The sequence below is a fragment of the Sinocyclocheilus rhinocerous genome, unplaced genomic scaffold (assembly GCF_001515625.1).
Source record: "Sinocyclocheilus rhinocerous isolate Xijiao unplaced genomic scaffold, SAMN03320098_v1.1 scaffold1046, whole genome shotgun sequence".
Classification (NCBI taxonomy): Eukaryota; Metazoa; Chordata; class Actinopteri; order Cypriniformes; family Cyprinidae; genus Sinocyclocheilus; species Sinocyclocheilus rhinocerous.
The window spans coordinates 391403-409885 of NW_015646218.1; the positions used below are offsets into that span (position 1 = coordinate 391403).

General features: G+C 38.9%; 1 protein-coding gene across 1 annotated transcript in view; it reads left to right on the forward strand.

Moving 5' to 3' along the window:
• Positions 1-17320, forward strand: part of LOC107707159 (collagen alpha-1(XIV) chain-like) — a 141843-nt gene extending 124523 nt beyond the window's left edge. Inside the window, exons 40-48 of the mRNA XM_016511076.1 lie at positions 3182-3235; positions 6166-6219; positions 6312-6383; positions 8319-8354; positions 9966-10032; positions 10183-10371; positions 12346-12423; positions 12975-13130; positions 16684-17320. Of these exons, the coding sequence (XP_016366562.1) occupies positions 3182-3235; positions 6166-6219; positions 6312-6383; positions 8319-8354; positions 9966-10032; positions 10183-10371; positions 12346-12423; positions 12975-13130; positions 16684-16955 (978 nt within the window). The 3' untranslated portion in view covers positions 16956-17320. The remainder of the gene's footprint in view (positions 1-3181; positions 3236-6165; positions 6220-6311; positions 6384-8318; positions 8355-9965; positions 10033-10182; positions 10372-12345; positions 12424-12974; positions 13131-16683) is intronic.
• The last annotated feature ends 1163 nt before the right edge of the window (positions 17321-18483 follow it).

Consider the following 18483-nt stretch of genomic DNA (forward strand, 5'->3'; position numbering starts at 1 on the left):
GGTAGGAGAATCCATGTGCCTGTATGATCGGTCCCAGTGCTGTTGTTTAAATGAAGAAGAGGAGAGGTCCAAGAACTGATCCTTGAGGAACGACCCTGAGGAACCCCCTTCCAGACAACCCTGAAAGACCTACCTGTGAGGTATAGTATTCAAACCAGAGAAGTGGAATTTCTTTGATGTCCAGTGATGAGAGAGTGGGCAAAAGGATCGGATGATTGACGGTGTCAAAAGCAGCAGATACATCCAGCAGAATGAGAACTTTCGCAATCTGCAGAGCTTCAGTGACCAACAGTAATGCAGGCTCAGTTGAATGACCACTTTTGAAACCTGATTGGTTCTTGTCCAGCTAGTTATTCTGTGGAAGGAAAGATTATACCTGGTTGAAAACAACCTGTTTATGTGTTTTCGCTATGAATGGGAGGAGAGAGACAGGTCTGTAACTTTCTACAAGTAAAATGTTTAGTGTAGGTTTTTAATCAGCGGGGTTACCCAAGCCTGCTTATATGTGGTGGGGAAAATGCCTGTGTGGAGAGATGTGTTGATGAAATGTGTGAGTGCTGGTAGAAGTGTAGGAGAAATAGCTTGTAGAAGGTGTGAGGGAATGGGATCTAGGGGGCATGCTGTAGGATGGAGAGGAGAAGTTCAGAAACTGCTGCCTCTGTGAGAGGAGAGGAGACTGCTGGCTGTAGTTGTTGTTGGTCTGAGTTCCTGTGTATGTGGAGTGCTGATGGTTGTAGTTTTGTGTTTGAAGAAATTGGCAAAACGATCAGCTGTTAAAGAGGTGGTGGAGGGGGGCAGAGGAGATCGTTTTGATGTTTGAATTATTTGAAGTTTGCATGTGGTTGTTGATCTTGTGAAAATATGAAGTTCTGGCAGTGTGGACCTTGACAGAAAAAGATGAAAGCAGAGACTGATACATACTCAGGTCAACTGCATCTTTTTATTTCCGCCATTTTCTTTCTGCATCAAAAGTAATGAAGAAATTATCAGAAATGTGCAGAGGTTTCACTAAAATGTTTTCTGTGATACAGTTGCATGTGTAAATGAGGTCGAGTCGGTTGCCTGATTTGTGAGTACCTGTAGTGGTAAGCTGTGTCAGATCAAATGAGGCTAGGCGAGAGTGGAATGTTACAAAAGATTTATATTTCAAATAAATGCTGTTCTTTTGCTAAACATTCTATTCATCAAAGATTCTTAAAAAAGAAAACAAAAATATTAAGTAGAACCACTGATTTCAACACTATAATAAGAAGAAATGTTTCTTGAGCACCATTTCAGCATATTAGAATGATTTCTAAATTGAACATAATATTGTTATAGTTTTTTTACTGTATTATTGATTAAAAAACTGGAGTCTTGGAGAACACGAGAGACTTCTTTCAAATGCATGAAAAAATATATATATATATTTCCGACCCGGAAACATTTGAAAGGAAGTGTACATTGGGAAACCAAACCCAGACATGCAACTCTTCCTACTCATTTCAGTCCACCACACCACACGCCACTGCCTAATGATAATAAAGCATTTTGACATGAAAATTGTAATTTGAAGATCTTATTTGAGGGAGAATCTAATTGCCTAAACTCAAAAGACACTTCTAAGCAGGCAGGATGGAATTCATAGTTTTGCCTCAAGCAGATGTCTTAGACTTTTATGCTTCTAAAGCCTCTTTCACAAGCTTGTTAAAGTTTTGCCTTTTCTGCGAATCTTTTTAGATTTCTGCTGAAAGTGTCACCAAAAGGCTTCTAAAACATTCACAGTGACAGTTCCATTTGTTGAGGAATAGCTGTTTGATGTGAAGCCAATGACAACCACTGAGGAAAAATCCCCGAGAGTTCTCCAGGGTGACGAAAAGAACATCCTGGCTTTTCCAGTGGTGAAAGTACAAACACACAAGCACACACACATACGTGCCTCAGTCTTCCAGTATAGACGTCTTGGCTTGAGATGGATATCCTCCTTTAAGCAGAGGGGCCATCCGCACACTCTCTTCCATTAGCAGCAGGTATTGAGTTCTTTCAGAGTTATGTTGGCAGTAAGGAGGAAGGGGTCTTTGCCGTACTGCAGCAGAGACACCCGTAGTTCTCTCTCAGGGCTAATCTATCCTGTCAGCCTGTGAATTATATTAATTGGCTGCTGGTTGCCAGTCCTCCATATCATGTGCCGCATCTCTTCCTCGGTCTGTCTCTGCCGCTGGCGCTGAGAGCCCTGTATATAATACTGTTAAGGGTGCCCTCACACACAGTTTCAGAATTACGAGTCCACTTGTGATGAAACGAAGCCCATTTTAGTGTGTGTGTGGTGCTGATATATGGGGTGATGTTGAATTGTTGAATTGAACTTTTTGATTTGTAAAACTGTAGCTGAAGCTATGAAGTATTATATCATTATGAAGAGGAAAGCGATTTCATCAAAATTAACATATATGTATGTGTCCACCTGGAGATGAGCAGGCATTTTCAGTTCATGCTCTATAGGAGCTGAGCGGCAGGTTTGTGCAGGGGATTGTGGGATTGTTAAAAGAGCAATGCAAGTGGTGACAGCCATAAAAAGCAGAGAAATGCTCAATTTTATGCAAATTAGAAGTGAAAAATGCTAATCGCTGAGGTGGAGGCAGTGACGTCGGTGGTAGACATTAGTCCTGGTGTTTCTTGGGAATTAAAGGATGGCTCACCCAAAAATGCAATTCTACCATTATGTCATTCCAAACCTGTATGACATTGTTATTTTTGTGGAACACAAAATATATTTTTTTCACCCATACAATGAAAGTCAATGGGTTCCATACAATTAAGTCAATGAACTGGAATTAATTTTCATTCCGGGGACAAAAACACTTCTACAAGAGAGCCCACAGTTGTTCGGTTGCCTGCACAAATCTTGAAGGACTAGCCTACAGTTTATGTTCTTTTATGTAAGATATCATAGCAGAGCAGCTCTTCAAATCACAATGACTCAGACCACACAAACTGTCCTCACTTTTGATTACCTCCTCGGCCTTGAGATTGACACTTAGATAATGTCAATATCGTAGCCGGTAAGAATTGAAGACGTTCTGTGAGACAACAATGTGAAACAAAAGAGCCAAACATTTATTACTCCGCAAAGGCCACACATTTTGTGAACAGCTATGTCTATCATTGAAATAAACAAGTTGTCTTGTTTATTTACTTTCAGGGTGTACCAGGTGCCAGTGGAGGACCAGGCCGAGATGGACCTCCAGGACAGAGAGTAAGCATTTTTCGTAACTCAATTCAAACTAAATTGTTATTTTGTTATGATGTGAATAAATCAGATAAGCTGAGGAAGTTACCATTACAAATGACTTCATGTAATATTCAGGGTTGTTAATCAGTTTTTAAAATTGTTTTATAGAAGGTGCACAAATACAAATGCAAAACACCATCACCACCATCAATACTAAAATTAACACTAAACGCTAACACTAAAAATGCAATAAACATTAATTTCACAACATAAGATGAAACCTAAAACCCTACGTAGTTATGCACATAACTGATAAGAAAAATCTAAGGGGGAAAAAAAACAGTTGTTTCAATAAAAAACCATCAGAGTTGTCACAGAGAATTCTGGGAATGTCAATTTTTCACTTTAAATTATAAGATGACTTGTTCTTTTTTGCTTCCAAAAACTGTTACTCATCAGTAACAAATTAACACGTTTTTACAGTAAGATTTTGAAAATCTTTTACCATTTAAATTATGCTGGGGTTTTTTCAGTGTAACTTTTCATTTTATGTATTAGTTGATAGTCATATTTTTTTTGTAGTTAACATTTTAAAGCATTCAGTCAGTTAAGATAATTGTTTGTGATTTATTATTTTATTTTATTTTATTTTTTAATAAACAGTCATACAGACATTCAGTCACATCTCACTGTTTTTAGCATCTGTTAAAAATGCATATGGAGACCCTTGTGTATTATTCCATTTTTGGCACTCCATCCTGCATGAACGGCTCCTCACTCATTCTGTGCTGCCTCCCTGTTTTGCTTGCCAAGGGAGGTGGGACAAACCCCTGTAGAATTTACAAAAGCCCGAGTGATATTAAGTAAACGCAATTTCAGTCATGCCGTGTAAGAACGATTCCACATGGGCGGCTCATCAAATGAAGCTTATGTGTTCTTCTGTGTCTGAACAGATCTGATTACGCTGAAGGAGGCCCTGACTCACAGATTCAGTTTACAGGACTGCTAGTCAATAACACCTGAACTAATCAGATCTATCCTGCTAGACTGTCATAATAAGTGCTCAACGTGTTTGTTTTTGTTATTGATTTTGTTCCTTGTCTCCAAACCAAATTAAGCAACTTGTGAACAAAGCCTTACTTGACATTTCAGAATCACACACGTGATTCAGAGATCCTTAAAATGATTTTGGTATCAGCTCACATGTAACACATGAAATATAATTGCCTCCTAGTCTAGGGTTTTTTTGGTGCATGTGTTGTCACAGATACAGAGGTGTTTAATATCGTCATTCCTACAAGTGAGGAATCACATATACTGTATGTACATGTAGCCTATACAGATTAAATGCCACTGGAGACTGGGGAAAAAAAGGCACACTACACTTATTCTGTGAACTGTAATGAAAAATATGCACGAGGTGGTTATTCAATTACCATTCCCAACGCTGTGTGGTGTAATTAAATGTTAATGTCTTAATGAGAGAGTGCAAGTTCACCATCTCTGTTTAGTAATGAGCAGCCTGAGTGGAAATGTTTGAATAAATCTGTCAGTTTGCGTCAGAAAAGAAAAACAAGGAGCACAAATGCTGGTGTTCAGACCACACTGCTGCTTGCTGAGCTGATTTAAAGCAGGTTGAGGGATAAATCTGCTGTGGTTTCATACACAGTAACTCACTATGACAGTTTAAAAAAGAAAGCAGATGTTTGGCTTTGAACTTATGATAATCACTAAACATACCATTTGTAAAAGAATATTATTACAGTTCCAAGGTTAACTAATGAGTTGTTTTATCTGTAAGTGGCACACAATGAAGTGCTAAAGAAAGTATTCAATACTATTGTGATTTTCACCTACAAACGGACTTCGTAGAGACACTGGAACAATTGAACAAAGCATGGTGAGCACAAAGAGGCAACATTTCTAGATTGACACCAGGTTCAAAGTGGGGCTGGATTGGACAAAGCAAAGAGGTGTTTATAGCGTGTTTCACCATGACTCCTTCTTGAGGGAGGTTCTTATCCACCTCAAAACACACACAGCGAGAGAGACCTCAAGTGCTTATATGGGATTGCATATGTTGCGTGGACTAGAACTATTCTGAGGCTTTATGCTCTTGAAGTGTGGTACTCCAAATGTATGTTACACTTGAGGCGTTTAAAATGTTACATTGATTTCCCTTCCCTCCACTGGCCTGTTTCCCAAAAGAGCCTGATATTTAGGGCAATGAAGCATGTTCAGTGGAAGAACACAGAGTTGGATCACTGGCTAAAAGGAAGCAGCCAGAACCGTATTATAAAATTTGTGCAGACAGATCTGACAGTAAGTTGTTGTTGAGTCTCTATCCCCTACTGAGGTACTTTAGGTGTATCCCAGCATTCAACAATAAAACAGTAGTGGAAAGGATGTTCAAGAGGAGTTCGTTCTACCACATGGCAGTAGAGTTAGAACACATGACCACCTGTTCTGTTACTTTGCTGTTAGCGTTTGTGGATCTGGTCTTTTGCATTGGAATCGTTGGCTGTTGAACTGTTCCCAGAGATTCCATGCTGCCAGTGTACAGAGGTCAGCCAGAGTTGAACACATGCTGTTCATTTAGTGAGTCACTGATAGATTCTGTGAGTTTCATCAGGCTGATTCAAACTGGTAAATTGTTGGAGTGATTCAGTCATTTGTTTGTGAATCAGACTAGACTCACACAATGCAAACTCACATTAACAACTTGGGTAATTATTTATTTTGCTGAAGAAAAGCTTTACAGGAAGCATTGATGGAGTCAAAATGTGTTATCCTTATTTCAGCTTACTGTTTCTTAGATTCCCTTATGAGAATTGGGACTTCTGCATTTTATGATTTCATACACTGTGCTAAAAGAAGATTATTAAGATATTAATATACCACAGTTTTGTATTTTAAACAAAGCATTGTGATTATCAAAAATTCTTTCGTTTTAGGGCCTACAGGGTAAAGATGGACCCCAGGGACGACAGGGCCCTCCAGGACCAATGGCATGTAACACGATAAAATCACTCTGTCTGTCTCTGTGAGTCTGTCTGAGACTTGGTCATGAACCTTTTGTCCTCTCAATATCTAATTTTAGGGAAGCCCTGGAGCTCCTGGGGCTCCAGGACCAAGTGGATCGCCAGGGCAAATTGGTGATCAGGGGCCACCTGTGAGTATTGCATTACAGCCATGTTGAACAAACTAAACTCAAAATGCTGTAGATTGCTGATCGTGACATCAGCTTACTGATATTTAAGTCTGTGCTCCTCTGTTTAAGCGAGAGGTAGTGTTTGACTCAGTTCTATAAATGTGGTTTTGTGGCGTTCTTGTTTAGTTGAAGGAACATTGAATTCTGTCCTACTGCTGAGCCATTCTCTTTAGTGTCAGACTCTAGCATTATTCTCACTGAAGTACCAGACCACCCAGAACCAGACCAGAATTAAAAAATATTTTGAAGTCATGAAGCAAATTGGTCCTTTGGTTCCCTTCTTAACAGATATAGAATATACTTGATCAATATACTTTATAAGACCAGCATAGTTGGTCACCACCATGTTTTGGTGGTGGTGTGCAGGTGTTCCCATTAGGCTTCTCAGCTAGATAAACCAACAAGCCTACCTTGGCAGGGCTCAACAATAAGGATGGCCCGCTGGTCCAGGGCAAAAGCCAGGGTTTTGGGCTACTTTACAACTTTCACCATTGCTGCAGTTCCAGCAGAAAAAATCCTTACTGTTGAGCTTTGCCTTAGTCAAACATATTTGCCAGAAAGACCATCTTCGTTGGCCAACCAGGTTTTGCTGGTAAACAGAATGATTATAATGGTCCTCCAGCCAGACCAGAGGTGTCCAATCCTGCTCCTGAAGGACCAATATCCTGCTGAGTTTAGCTCAAACCCGCTCCAACACACTTGCCTGGAAGTTTCTAGATTGGCTGGTTCAGGTGTGTTTGAGATAAACTCTGCAGGATAGTGGCCGTCCAGGAGCAGGACTGGACACCCTCGAGCTAGAGTAACACCAAACCTGCACTAACTTGCCTGATCTATTCAGCGGGGAGAATTTTGCTTTGAAGGTCCACATGTGTAGAAGCTAGAAATCCACTTACAGTATTTATCATGAAGAGTCACTTTATTCATGGCTTGAAATCATTTATGAATGCTGGAGCAGACAGCTCCACACGAGATTCTATATATCATACAGACTGTTGTGCTCAAGCTCACTGTAGCTCAGTTTCAGCCTGCAAAGATCTACCTTATATAAGTCCGACTGGTCAGAGAGAGAGCTACAAACTGAGAAACCTCAGTTTGCACAAAGCCTGTAACTGAAATATTTGTTTCTCATTTGTATATTAGAAGCACACAAGGGATTCTGAATTAACGTCAGTCTCTATGAGTTTCCTGCTGAGTGACACCTATATTTAAGTTGTAGCTCTATTACCTTGTATTTGTTCACAACGATTTGTAAAGTAGAACCATATGCTTCAGCGCAGTCGTTGAAAAACATCTGCAGAGCTCGATTGCAGTGTAACCTCTCAACACAGATTTGAAACCTGTACGTCTTTCTTTTTATAAGCCCTGGAAGAGAGATTGTCAGTAAGATGACAAGTTTATGACCAATTGTGGCCCAGTTTATGGAAGAGCAGGGCATTGTTAATTCTACTACAATATAGATATAGAGCCATAACCTCCTGCTCCGATGTGTGAAATTACACGAAGTACTTTAAATAAACTATGATCATATTCTCACATAGTCTGGCACAACAACCACATATCCTTAGGATGAGTCCCTATGCACCACAGAGCTTCCAATGAGTCCGTCTCAGGGTTACATCTCATTTTTACCCAGATGTTATGATATCAGAATTGTTTAGTAGCCATGGTGCTCTGGCCACAAATCCCGGCCTGGTTTCCAACACATTAGGTCAGCGACGCATCCATTTTATGTATTTGGCTCATGCATTTCATCCGTGATCGATTTGGTCCGCTCTCACATTCAAATCCCCCTCTCCAAACAGTCATTAATGTCTTTGTGTTTCTTTTTTGTCTTTTTCTTCTCCAATCTGTGAATTCAGAAACGTTTGCCTTCACTCTCTTTTTCTCTTTTTGCAGGGGCCTCCCGGCACCAAAGGCGAACGAGGAGAGAGAGTGAGTCTCCAATCTGCATCTGAACTGTCATAGAGTTTAGATTGTGGTGGTGGCATGTGGCACTCGAGTGGCACACACAATGGCGGTTTATCGGCGGCAGGATTAAGAGGCTTGCTGACAGGCCTCTTGATAAAAATCGCAGCAGCAGCAGCAGTGCTGAATTATAGCTCCTTTTCTTTTTCACACTCTCTCTCTGAATGCTTAGGGTTTTTAATTCAGTCGCTGCGGGAGCATTAAAACTGGTACAGGTATAGCTAAAGCTGTTTATCAAGCCTCACAGTCAGACTCGGTCCAGAGCTTCCACACAACAATATATTTGTGTTTTTATTCTTCAGTTCTGATTTCTCCACTGCCGTGGTACCGGCCACCACACAAAGGGTGTGTGGAGAGTGTTAAATTGGGTGAATTAAACACCCACGTTGTACAGGCTATTAGCCTCCCTTTAAAGCAGCTAAAGCGTATTTGTGTGTTGTTGGAGATTTTTTGTCACAGCAGCTTGTGGTCTTAATCCATGCTGTATGCTTGCTTTTTAGGTGTTAACACATGTGTTAGTGGGTTGGACAATTCACTAGCACACAGAATGGACACAGAGTGTGGTCAAAATAGATTTATGTACTTATTTATTTATTATTTCCTATAGTATGGCATGTAACAAAGTAGTTGTTATGTTTAAAGTACTATGCTTTGTAAATGTAAAATCCAAAGTTTGAGACTACTGTAGTTTTTCCTCAGAAGCTTTCATTGTTGCAGCGGTTTTTTGTTGTTGTTGTTGTTGTTGTTGTTTTTAGCAAACTAATGAAAAACTGACTCTTATAATTTGTGTAGCAGAAAAAAAATCAGGCAAAATCACAATGGAACTTTCGATTTTCTCCAGTTCTTTGCATGTTGTGTCCAGTTTGCATTAGATGGTCTGTGATCATGCTGAGAGTGATACCGACCATGTTTGTCCACCTGTTTGTTTGTTTTTTATAAGTACAGCAGCTAACGTTATATCCATAGAAATGTATATATAATGACTTATTACTACAAACTATTCATGTTAAGCTAAATCAGAATGCAAATCAATGCTCCAGAACCTGCCATTTCCCCCTTATCACCACAGAGCATTTATATATATATATATATATATTATATCTTATAATATAATTTTATTAACATATTCAATGGAATGTACCAATCCAACCACACTAATCTGAATGACCTATTGAAAGAACACATTCTTTTGGCATTATTTTCAATATCAAAAACACTCTAAATCCAGTATTTCTGAGTCAGAATGCACCACCCTAAAGCTCATCCTCAGGAAACTGTCCAAACTTTGAGAGCAAACAGAATATCTTGCCTTTTTATTGATTGTCTCAGTTTTTGCGGCTCTCTCTTTTTACGTGCCCATCATAGAGGAAACAATACATCATACTGTTCAAGTTCAAGTTTGTAAGATCTGGCGATTCAGATTCATCGTACAGTACAGTTTCTTTGTTGTAGCTCTCCTAGTGCATAACTTTCGCACAGTGTCGATGGGTTAAAATTATTATAATATTTAACTTACAATGACAGAAAACTGTGACACTGTACATCCCTGCCTTAATCCCCTGTTGTTTGTTTCTGAAGGGTGACATGCAGTCTCAGGCTGCTGTCCGTGCCATAGCGCGACAAGTTTGTGAACAGCTAATTCAGAGTGAGTTGAGAATACATATATTTTGCGTACATATACTATTTGAACAAGTATTTGATTTGACGCTCTTTTGCCAAATTCATGACTCACACGAAGTCGTCTAACCCCTGCTGACCCACTAAGTGAATTTCTTTTTTTCTACCTCCCCCTCAGGTCACTTGTCTCGCTACAACTCTATTTTGAACCAGATTCCCAGTCAGTCTGTTTCAGTACGAACAGTACCAGGTCCACCGGGTGAGCCTGGTCGGTCAGGACCTCCGGGGCCACAGGGAGAGCAGGGTCCCTCTGGCAGACCAGGATTCCCTGGAGCCAGTGGGCAAAATGGCCGCCCAGGAGAGAGAGGTAAACATTTTAACATGTGAAATAACCTACTGCATCACTAGATACTGTGTACTGCTGTTTTGAATTTGTAGGCAAAGGAAAAAACTGATAACGTTTTGAAGATTAATTTGTAGAAAATAGTAGCTGAGTTTACAAACCCTTGCAAATAATAGTATATAATAATATAGTCTAGTAAATAGATGCAAATAATAATCTAGTATGAATAGTATGGAGGATGATTAGTTAATGGCCCTCGAGAGAAATTTTGCCCCTGCAGCTTAAGGTTTCGCAGATCTTGTAGCTATAATAATATTGAACATTAGCATGACCTCTCTGACCCCATCCATGATAAATGTTGCTAACATCTTGGCTGACAGCCCTGGCTAACCTCAATACCACTCGCCATCATAAACAATAAGTAAACTACTAAGTCTTTTTTATGGTTAATGTTAGTAAGCCAAGAACAACTACTTCAAAGATGCCACAAAGCACTGCAAATGCTTTAGTCTCTTTAGTATGTAATAGTTGAATTGAGGTTGACAGCCTCTTAAGGAACCACAAGTCCCACAAACTGCACTGAAAAAGTGAAATGACCAGTTTGTCTAAAAGCACTGTCTTTATTTTTGTCTAAAAGAACACTTCCCATAGAAAAATAAATAAAAGAAACAGCTTTGTTTAAATGTTCCCTTTATACCAGTGTTGATGTGCAGAACAGTTTATTGAAAGTTTTTTTAAGAACAATACAGCAAATATGATTATATTAAACATTGAATAACTTTTTTTTTTAATCTTAAGTGAAAATTATACTTTCATTTTATAGCTAATTTAACCTTTGTTTATGGTAAAATAAAGTTGTAAAAACCCCTAAAATTATTATACTGACCTGCATTAAACATTTTGGCTTATGTCTAAAGAAAATGTATTCATTAAGTAATGTATGGCCTTTATAAAAAACAATCCTTTTACTTGGAAAATAAATATTTTCGATAAATATTAAATCAAGGTTTGAACCAAACCATAAATATAATTAGAAAAAACTAATATATTTGGCTTTTTTCAGTGTGACAAAAAAAAAAAAAAATTCTGGAACTTTCTTTCCCCTGAATACGACTTTACACAAATTACATTAGATCTGCATGACCTTCCTGCCAAGAGCAACTCTCAGCCAGAGTCTTTATCATGAGTGAGTGTCCACACTGCTTAGTCTCCTGTCCTCAATTAGATGAGCTCTGACACACAGCCTGAGCTTTCAGCATTAGATATTTCACCATCACTACTGCATCACTCAAACATTCAGATATCAAGCAGGAACATGCAGGGCATGGTCATGATGCAGTCAGTGCAAAACAGAGCTGCTAATGAGGGATAACATAGAGGAGATATTTGTCTGTTTATGTTAACATGGGGCATATAATGAGGAATCTTATTCAGAAGTTCTCTTTTAGATTGTCAGTGTTGTTCAGAGGTGATGAAGATCAGAGTGCCTGTGGGGCAAAAGGCTGCTTACATTCAGTGTTCAGATCCTTAGAGACAGCGCTTTGGACAAATGAACCATGATTCAAGGAAATCTTATTATTCCCATTCATTTCAAGGTGCTTTTTAGTATAGTTACAGCATTTACCAGTAGAGGTTAATTGGATCAATTGGCATGTTGACCACTCACTGACTGTTTTCAATTCCAATGTTGACTTCTTAAAGAAAGAAAGAGACTGTTGATAGATTCTGATAGATTTGTGTGAGAAAACAATTGTGATTTAAGTTGTCATTCACTTAAATAAGTTATTCCCTTCTGCTGTAGCTCCTACTGCTTTCTTACTGAGAGATCAGCCACATCAGACCTGTCAGAATGTGTTATTAACACCATCCAGGTCTTTTATTTCTTCCCTTATGGTCTCATAAAGGTGTGGAATAAGTTAAATCACATGGAAAGAGAAGGACACAGCTTCTTCAGATGGGTTTGTGTGTTCTAACAGATCCCCGTCTCTCTTTGTCCAGGTCTCCCAGGAGAAAGGGGAGAGAAGGGCAGTCCAGGGATAGGGACACAAGGTCCTCGTGGTCCTCCAGGGCCTCCAGGTGAGAGACTGTTCAAATGTTACATTTAAGTCAAAATCAATGACTTCTTGGTCCTCAAGCCAGCAGTAAAAAATTAATTTCAATTCAAATTGGAAAAAGTAGAGCTCAGTGTCGTCTTATTGCACAGACTACAGGAGTTTCTATTATTAAATGGCGTCTGTCAAAGAAAACACAAGCTTGCAAACTTTTAATAACCTCTGCACACATCTTGATCTGCTTTTGGTTCTTTTAAATCCTGTCTAGAATATCAAGCAGATATTGAAACAATATTTGGGTCAGGGAGCAATGTTTTCATATCGATTTTAGCAGTAAAGGCTGGTCAGTAGACTTTGAAAAATGTCAGCGTTGGCTCGCTGTTAATTGTGCTTTGATCAATACTCTTTACAAATGAGATTCATTGAAGCAACATAGCTGTAACAGCCAGTGATGTGCACTGGAAAAGGCTAAAACTTGTATTTTGTGGGTTAAGGAATCCAGGCAGGCTATGAGTGGGGAGTTCAGCAGGGGTTTCACGAGGCAGCTATTAATGGCTAATGTCTTGTCCCACTCAGGGCCTCCTGGAGAAGGTCGGACAGGAAGTCAGGGCCCTCCAGGGAGACCTGGAATTCAAGGCACCTCAGGACGTCCAGGTATCCCTGGTAGCCCTGGTCCTGCAGGACCCCCCGGCTACTGCGACCAGAACTCCTGCCTCAGATACAACGTTGGAGGTAATCCTCTCCTTCTCTTCCTCTCTCTCCCATACTCCCTCTATCTGTCAAGGTTTCTCAATTTCATTCAAACTTTATTCTGTCAGGTACATCCAGGGGGTCTCATTCACTAATGATTGTGTAGAAGTGATCTTGCAGTATGTGTCAAGAAAAGGTTCTCTGGTGAAATTTCCACCAGATTTATGACATGTGCACATATTTGTTCTTATGTTGATGAATGCCGATTATTCTAAATGACGGAGCAGTAATTAGAATAATATATGTCCACAAGCATTGACACACTGATATTAAAACAGTTCTAGCCAAATCAACCCTCCACTCCGCTTCCTGAATTTTAATTGAGGTAGCAAACAGAAAGTAGAATTGCCATTTGAATTAGAATATTAAGTACAGTCTAAATGTATTTAAATTCATCTAACTGTAATTTGTAACTTGAAATTTTAACTAGAAACTTGTCAGAACTAGGAAGAGTGGGTAGGTAGGTAGGTTGGTTAGTTTAGATTAGGGATGTAACGATGCACCCCGAGCCTGTTGAATTTGGGATTTGTTTTAAAATGTCAGTTTTGTCATTTAACATATTTCAATTTCACAAGGAAATGTGCAGCATTTTGTCTGAGAAATTCTAAAATGACACCTTTTCATTTGTCTTATCTCATTTTGTTTAAAAAAATGAATCGTGAGAAAATTGTATTGTGAAATCATTATCGTGAATCGTGTCGCATTGTGAGTTGAGTGAATCGTTACATCTCTACTATAGATAGATGGATTAATGGATGGATGGATAATATAAATAGATGGATTAATGGTTTGCTATGATACAATACGTTATGATACGATAATACGATACTATAACACAAGATAATAAGATATGTTACAATGTGATATGAGACAATACAAATGATGGACGGATGGATGTGATATACAGACAGACAGACAAACATATAGATAGACAGATCGATAGATAGATAGATAGATAGATAGATCGATGAAAACATTCAAGTTCTATGCACAGATAGGTGTGTATGCCCAGTTAGTGAATGAAACCCAATGAAATCTACATGTAGTTGTCAAGGTAACCATGGATACTGAACATCTGAAAGTCAATTATGGAGTTAGTCTAGTAACAGCGTCTCTGACGAGTGCTTATTGAGCTGTGGGTTTAAGACTGCCTCAGGCTTCACTGATAATAATCACCATCCAGCAAACTGATGAGGGAACATACCGCACGCTCTTCCATACTGTTATTCTCCACGGCCTTTTGAAGTGCTTCGCACATTCTCGCTTGAGATTGCATTTCTATAACTGCTAAACAAGCTTGTGGTCTAACTCAGAGATTTTCATCTTATTAAACTAGCCCTTCCCAAACTGTTATTCTACTTATACATTTCTCATGGAGTATACTGTAAATGCTATCAAAGTTTCAGAGTGGGCTGTGTGCTTACACGTTTTCACTATTTCAGTTTTTTGATATGAGAAAGGCTGGACAATAATGGACAGCACTCTTTTAATAATTGATTTATCAGATCATAGCAAAGCTTTCTACTGAACGCCTCATAAATTATGGCAGTATTGTATTGTGAAAAATATAACGCTAATGTTCTCCGGTGTTTCTGCCATGTAAGGCTGTTAAATGACAGTGCAATATTCCACTCAATAGATGAAATACTGCATCAACACTTTTAAGATCTATAAAGGTTATAGCTTTAAGCTTTCAGTCAGCATAAAATCTTGCAACACAGCTTAATAGTATTGCAAATTGCTCTGTAACTTTTTCAGCCCTCATTCTCTGGGATAATACTTCATTTCAAATGAGAAAATGTATGTTTTATGTGTATTGACCAGGCTTTAATGTCTTATTGAGAATCCTTGACTATCCTTCTGAAATGCCACTATGTAAAGATTACAGTCTGGTAGATGAGGTGTTGCATCATGTTGGTTATATGGGGCTCACACTTACTGCAGTGTCTCTCTCCTCTTTTACCGGGGCATCACTGTCTCACACCTGCATGTGAAGGTCCAGAGCAGTATGAGAATGACTACTGAGAACCAGTAGAGAGCCACCTGCTCTTCTCTCTCCCTTCATTTCTTCATCCCACCTCCATCCATGGGCCGATGCCAAAGACTGTTTCTAAGGAAAGTCTTTTCCACACATTCCCAAACTCGATAATCTATGTACTTGGTTCCCCAACCCTCAAAATGTCACCACCATTGAAGCCCCATGCCTTTTTAACCATTCTGAGTATTGCGCAAACCTCAGTTGTAGTCTGTTTCAGGCATTTTCAACCTTTTCTGGCATTAATGTCGAGATTTTAAACCCACACTCTTAAAAATAAAGGTTCCAAAATATTGGTTTTCGTAGCAGTGCCATAGAAGATCAATTTTAGATCCCCCAAAGAACCTTTAGGTAATTAGTTCTTAAAAGAACCTTTTTTTTTCTTAGTGTAAAAAGTTAATTTGAAAAACCTTTTTACACTATAAGGAACCCTTTGTGTAATGGAAACGGTTCCATGGATGTTAAAGGTTCTTCATGGAAACATTGATGCCAATAAAGAACCTTTATTTTTAAGAGTTTACATCTAAATCAAACTATAATAACTGGAGAAAGCCATCCTTACCATTCCTGTTCGTCTTAATGTCAGCTGCTTGGCTGGCGCATGACCCCTGAAAGTGTGTGATTTTGAAATCTGCCATCTTTGCTCATGGGTGCTCAATTCTGCAGCCAGATTTTATTTTTGAGCCATAAATACCATGTGACTAATCACTCTAGAGCAGCACAATTATGCTGACTGGCTGATGGCACCACAAGACTGTGCTTTAAGGGCCCTCCAAAATAAATCAGTCACTAGCTTTTTAAAGGGGTCCTATTATGCTCTTTTACAAAGTCTTGATTTTGTTTTGGGGGTGTACTAGAACATGCTCTCATACTAGGTTGTTCGAAAAACACATTATTTTTTTAGTTTGTCTGCCTTGGGAAAACTTGCGTGTCTCCGACATAGTGGTAATAATAACACTCGTTGCCTTCTCTAGTGCAGCTCAACCAGGTCTCGTCCCATTCGTCGATATTTGTGATATCACAAATCCCGGAAAATATGCGTTGTAGTCCAAACGAGTCGTTCGTTGTAGTTTTTGAAAAGTGATTTCTGTTAAATAAAATATCTCCTTTTGAAGTGGACTTTGAACTTTGTAACTTTGCAGATCTTTTTTATGCTCAAACAGCAACATTACAGACTAACTAAAGTTGAAAAAGTGAAAAAGCATAATAGGACCCCTTTAATGAAATATTAGCATTCATTCCAAATTTACAATGGCCGCCAATGGAGATTCTTTTAGCTAGATGGTGTAGTTTCGACACTTACCAGCAGGGGTTAACTGAGCCATGCTAACCAACTAAACCTCTATCCCTTTGTCTAAACTAAGCTAATCTCAGTAACTCTCTCCCTTTTCTGCCTTTATCTCTTTGCTGTTTCCTTCTCTCCCTAACTCAACGGCTGCTTACTTGGTGGTGGTGACTACAAAAGATGGCAACCGATCTAATTCCCCCATGTTCCCATAGTACAACAGTTACCCTCCAACCCCTACCAAAACTACGATCCTGCCACCAACTACAACAATGATGAGGAGGAAGAGGACCCTTACGGTGGCTACCGTGCCTACCCTCCTCAGTACTACCAACCCAGTTACCCTGACCCCCATGCTGCCAGGTTTGGCTCCGCCCACCCTGGTGACACGGTGGGGATGAGGTCAGCTGGCACACGCCGCTTCTCCCGCAGCACGGCCGAAGAGGGGAGCGTCGATGAGTCGGAAGTGCAAGTGAAGGCCAAATAGCTCGGGTGGCCAGCCCCCGGCAAACCGAGTGTCCACACACAAACACTTTTCATCAGAATATCCTGCAGGATAGGATTGAGGGAAATCCGAAAAGTGCCTGCTATATGCATCCTTATGGGGGGTGGGTTTGTGGAGAAGATTAGAAAATGAAACTGTGCCGATATTAATCCAGTGACTTTTCTGTCTTTTGTGAGGCTGTATGTAGCCAATGAGATGAAAAGCAAGTTCATAGAAGGAACACTGCGCAAAAAAAAAAAAAAAAAAACATTTTCCCAATCAGTACTTTTTGTCTGGTTGTCCAGTAAAAATATCTAAAAAGTATCAATTAATTTACCTGAAGCAAAATTTATAGAATGAATTCAAAATGTATTGAATTAAATGTATTCTGTATTCTTATAAAAGCAATTCAGTATGTATTTTCTAATAATAATAATAGTCATAATGATACATTTTTTAAGAAAACATATAGTAAATGACATTTTTTTTATAAATAGATTTTCCCCCTTTTCCCAAGGGAAATGCATATAATTGCATTTATTTTCCTAATCCCATTTGCATTTTTTTTTTTCATGTTTCAATCATTAACCTCACTAAATTTAATCTAGATTAATGCTTAAAAAAATCTGCCAATTATAAGAAAAATAAACTTAAAATATCTATTCTTCATAAAACAAGTCCTAATGTCTTACATAATATTGTTCCACAAGTAATTTTTAAGAAAGATATTTTTACTGAAAAACAACAAAAATGCTGATTAACAAAATGATTTTTTGCAGTGCAGTGGTTTTGAATAGTGTATTCCACATATTTTGTAAATGATAATGGGGGTTGTCTGTACAGTTTGTGTATTTTTTTAAGTGCAAATTGGTGATCTACTATGCTACAAATTTCACTGATGTTTACAGCATTTTGCAGTGATCTGGAACTGGCTATTAAGTTATTTTATGGAGAGAAAAAAAAAATACCTCCGTTGACGCTTTTGATGTTCTTATCACTAGCAGTTATTTATGAGAAGCTGAATTCTTAATGACACTTAAAAAAAACCATTATTGAACCAAACCTAATCTCCTGATTTTTTCCGCTGGTACTTCATAGTAACACCCCGTGTAACACCACATATTGTGTCTGGATCGTAATTGTATTACCACACATTTATGTGAACGTCCTTTACATATGGTCTTATAAGACGAAGTGTAAAGCAGGGGATGCAGTGAAAGCTCCCAAAGTGTTTTTCTATAAAAGAAGAGCTCAGCATGGCATCCTTCTGTGTCTCTGTGGTCCCGTTTCCAATGTTTTTTTCTCACTGTGAAAGAGACCTCAATGGTTAGAGTTAGGCCTGTGGTCTACCGTCCTTTCAGAACGAATGGAACTGCATGTGAAGCGGGTGCCAGTGGAAAGACTCATCACCAGACCTTTGAATCTACAAAGTAATTTATTTTTACTTTATTATTTGTTTTTGTAACCAATAAAACTGTACTGCTACAATGACTCGAGATGATGTCTCGTCTGGCCTTTGTGGTTTTCTGTT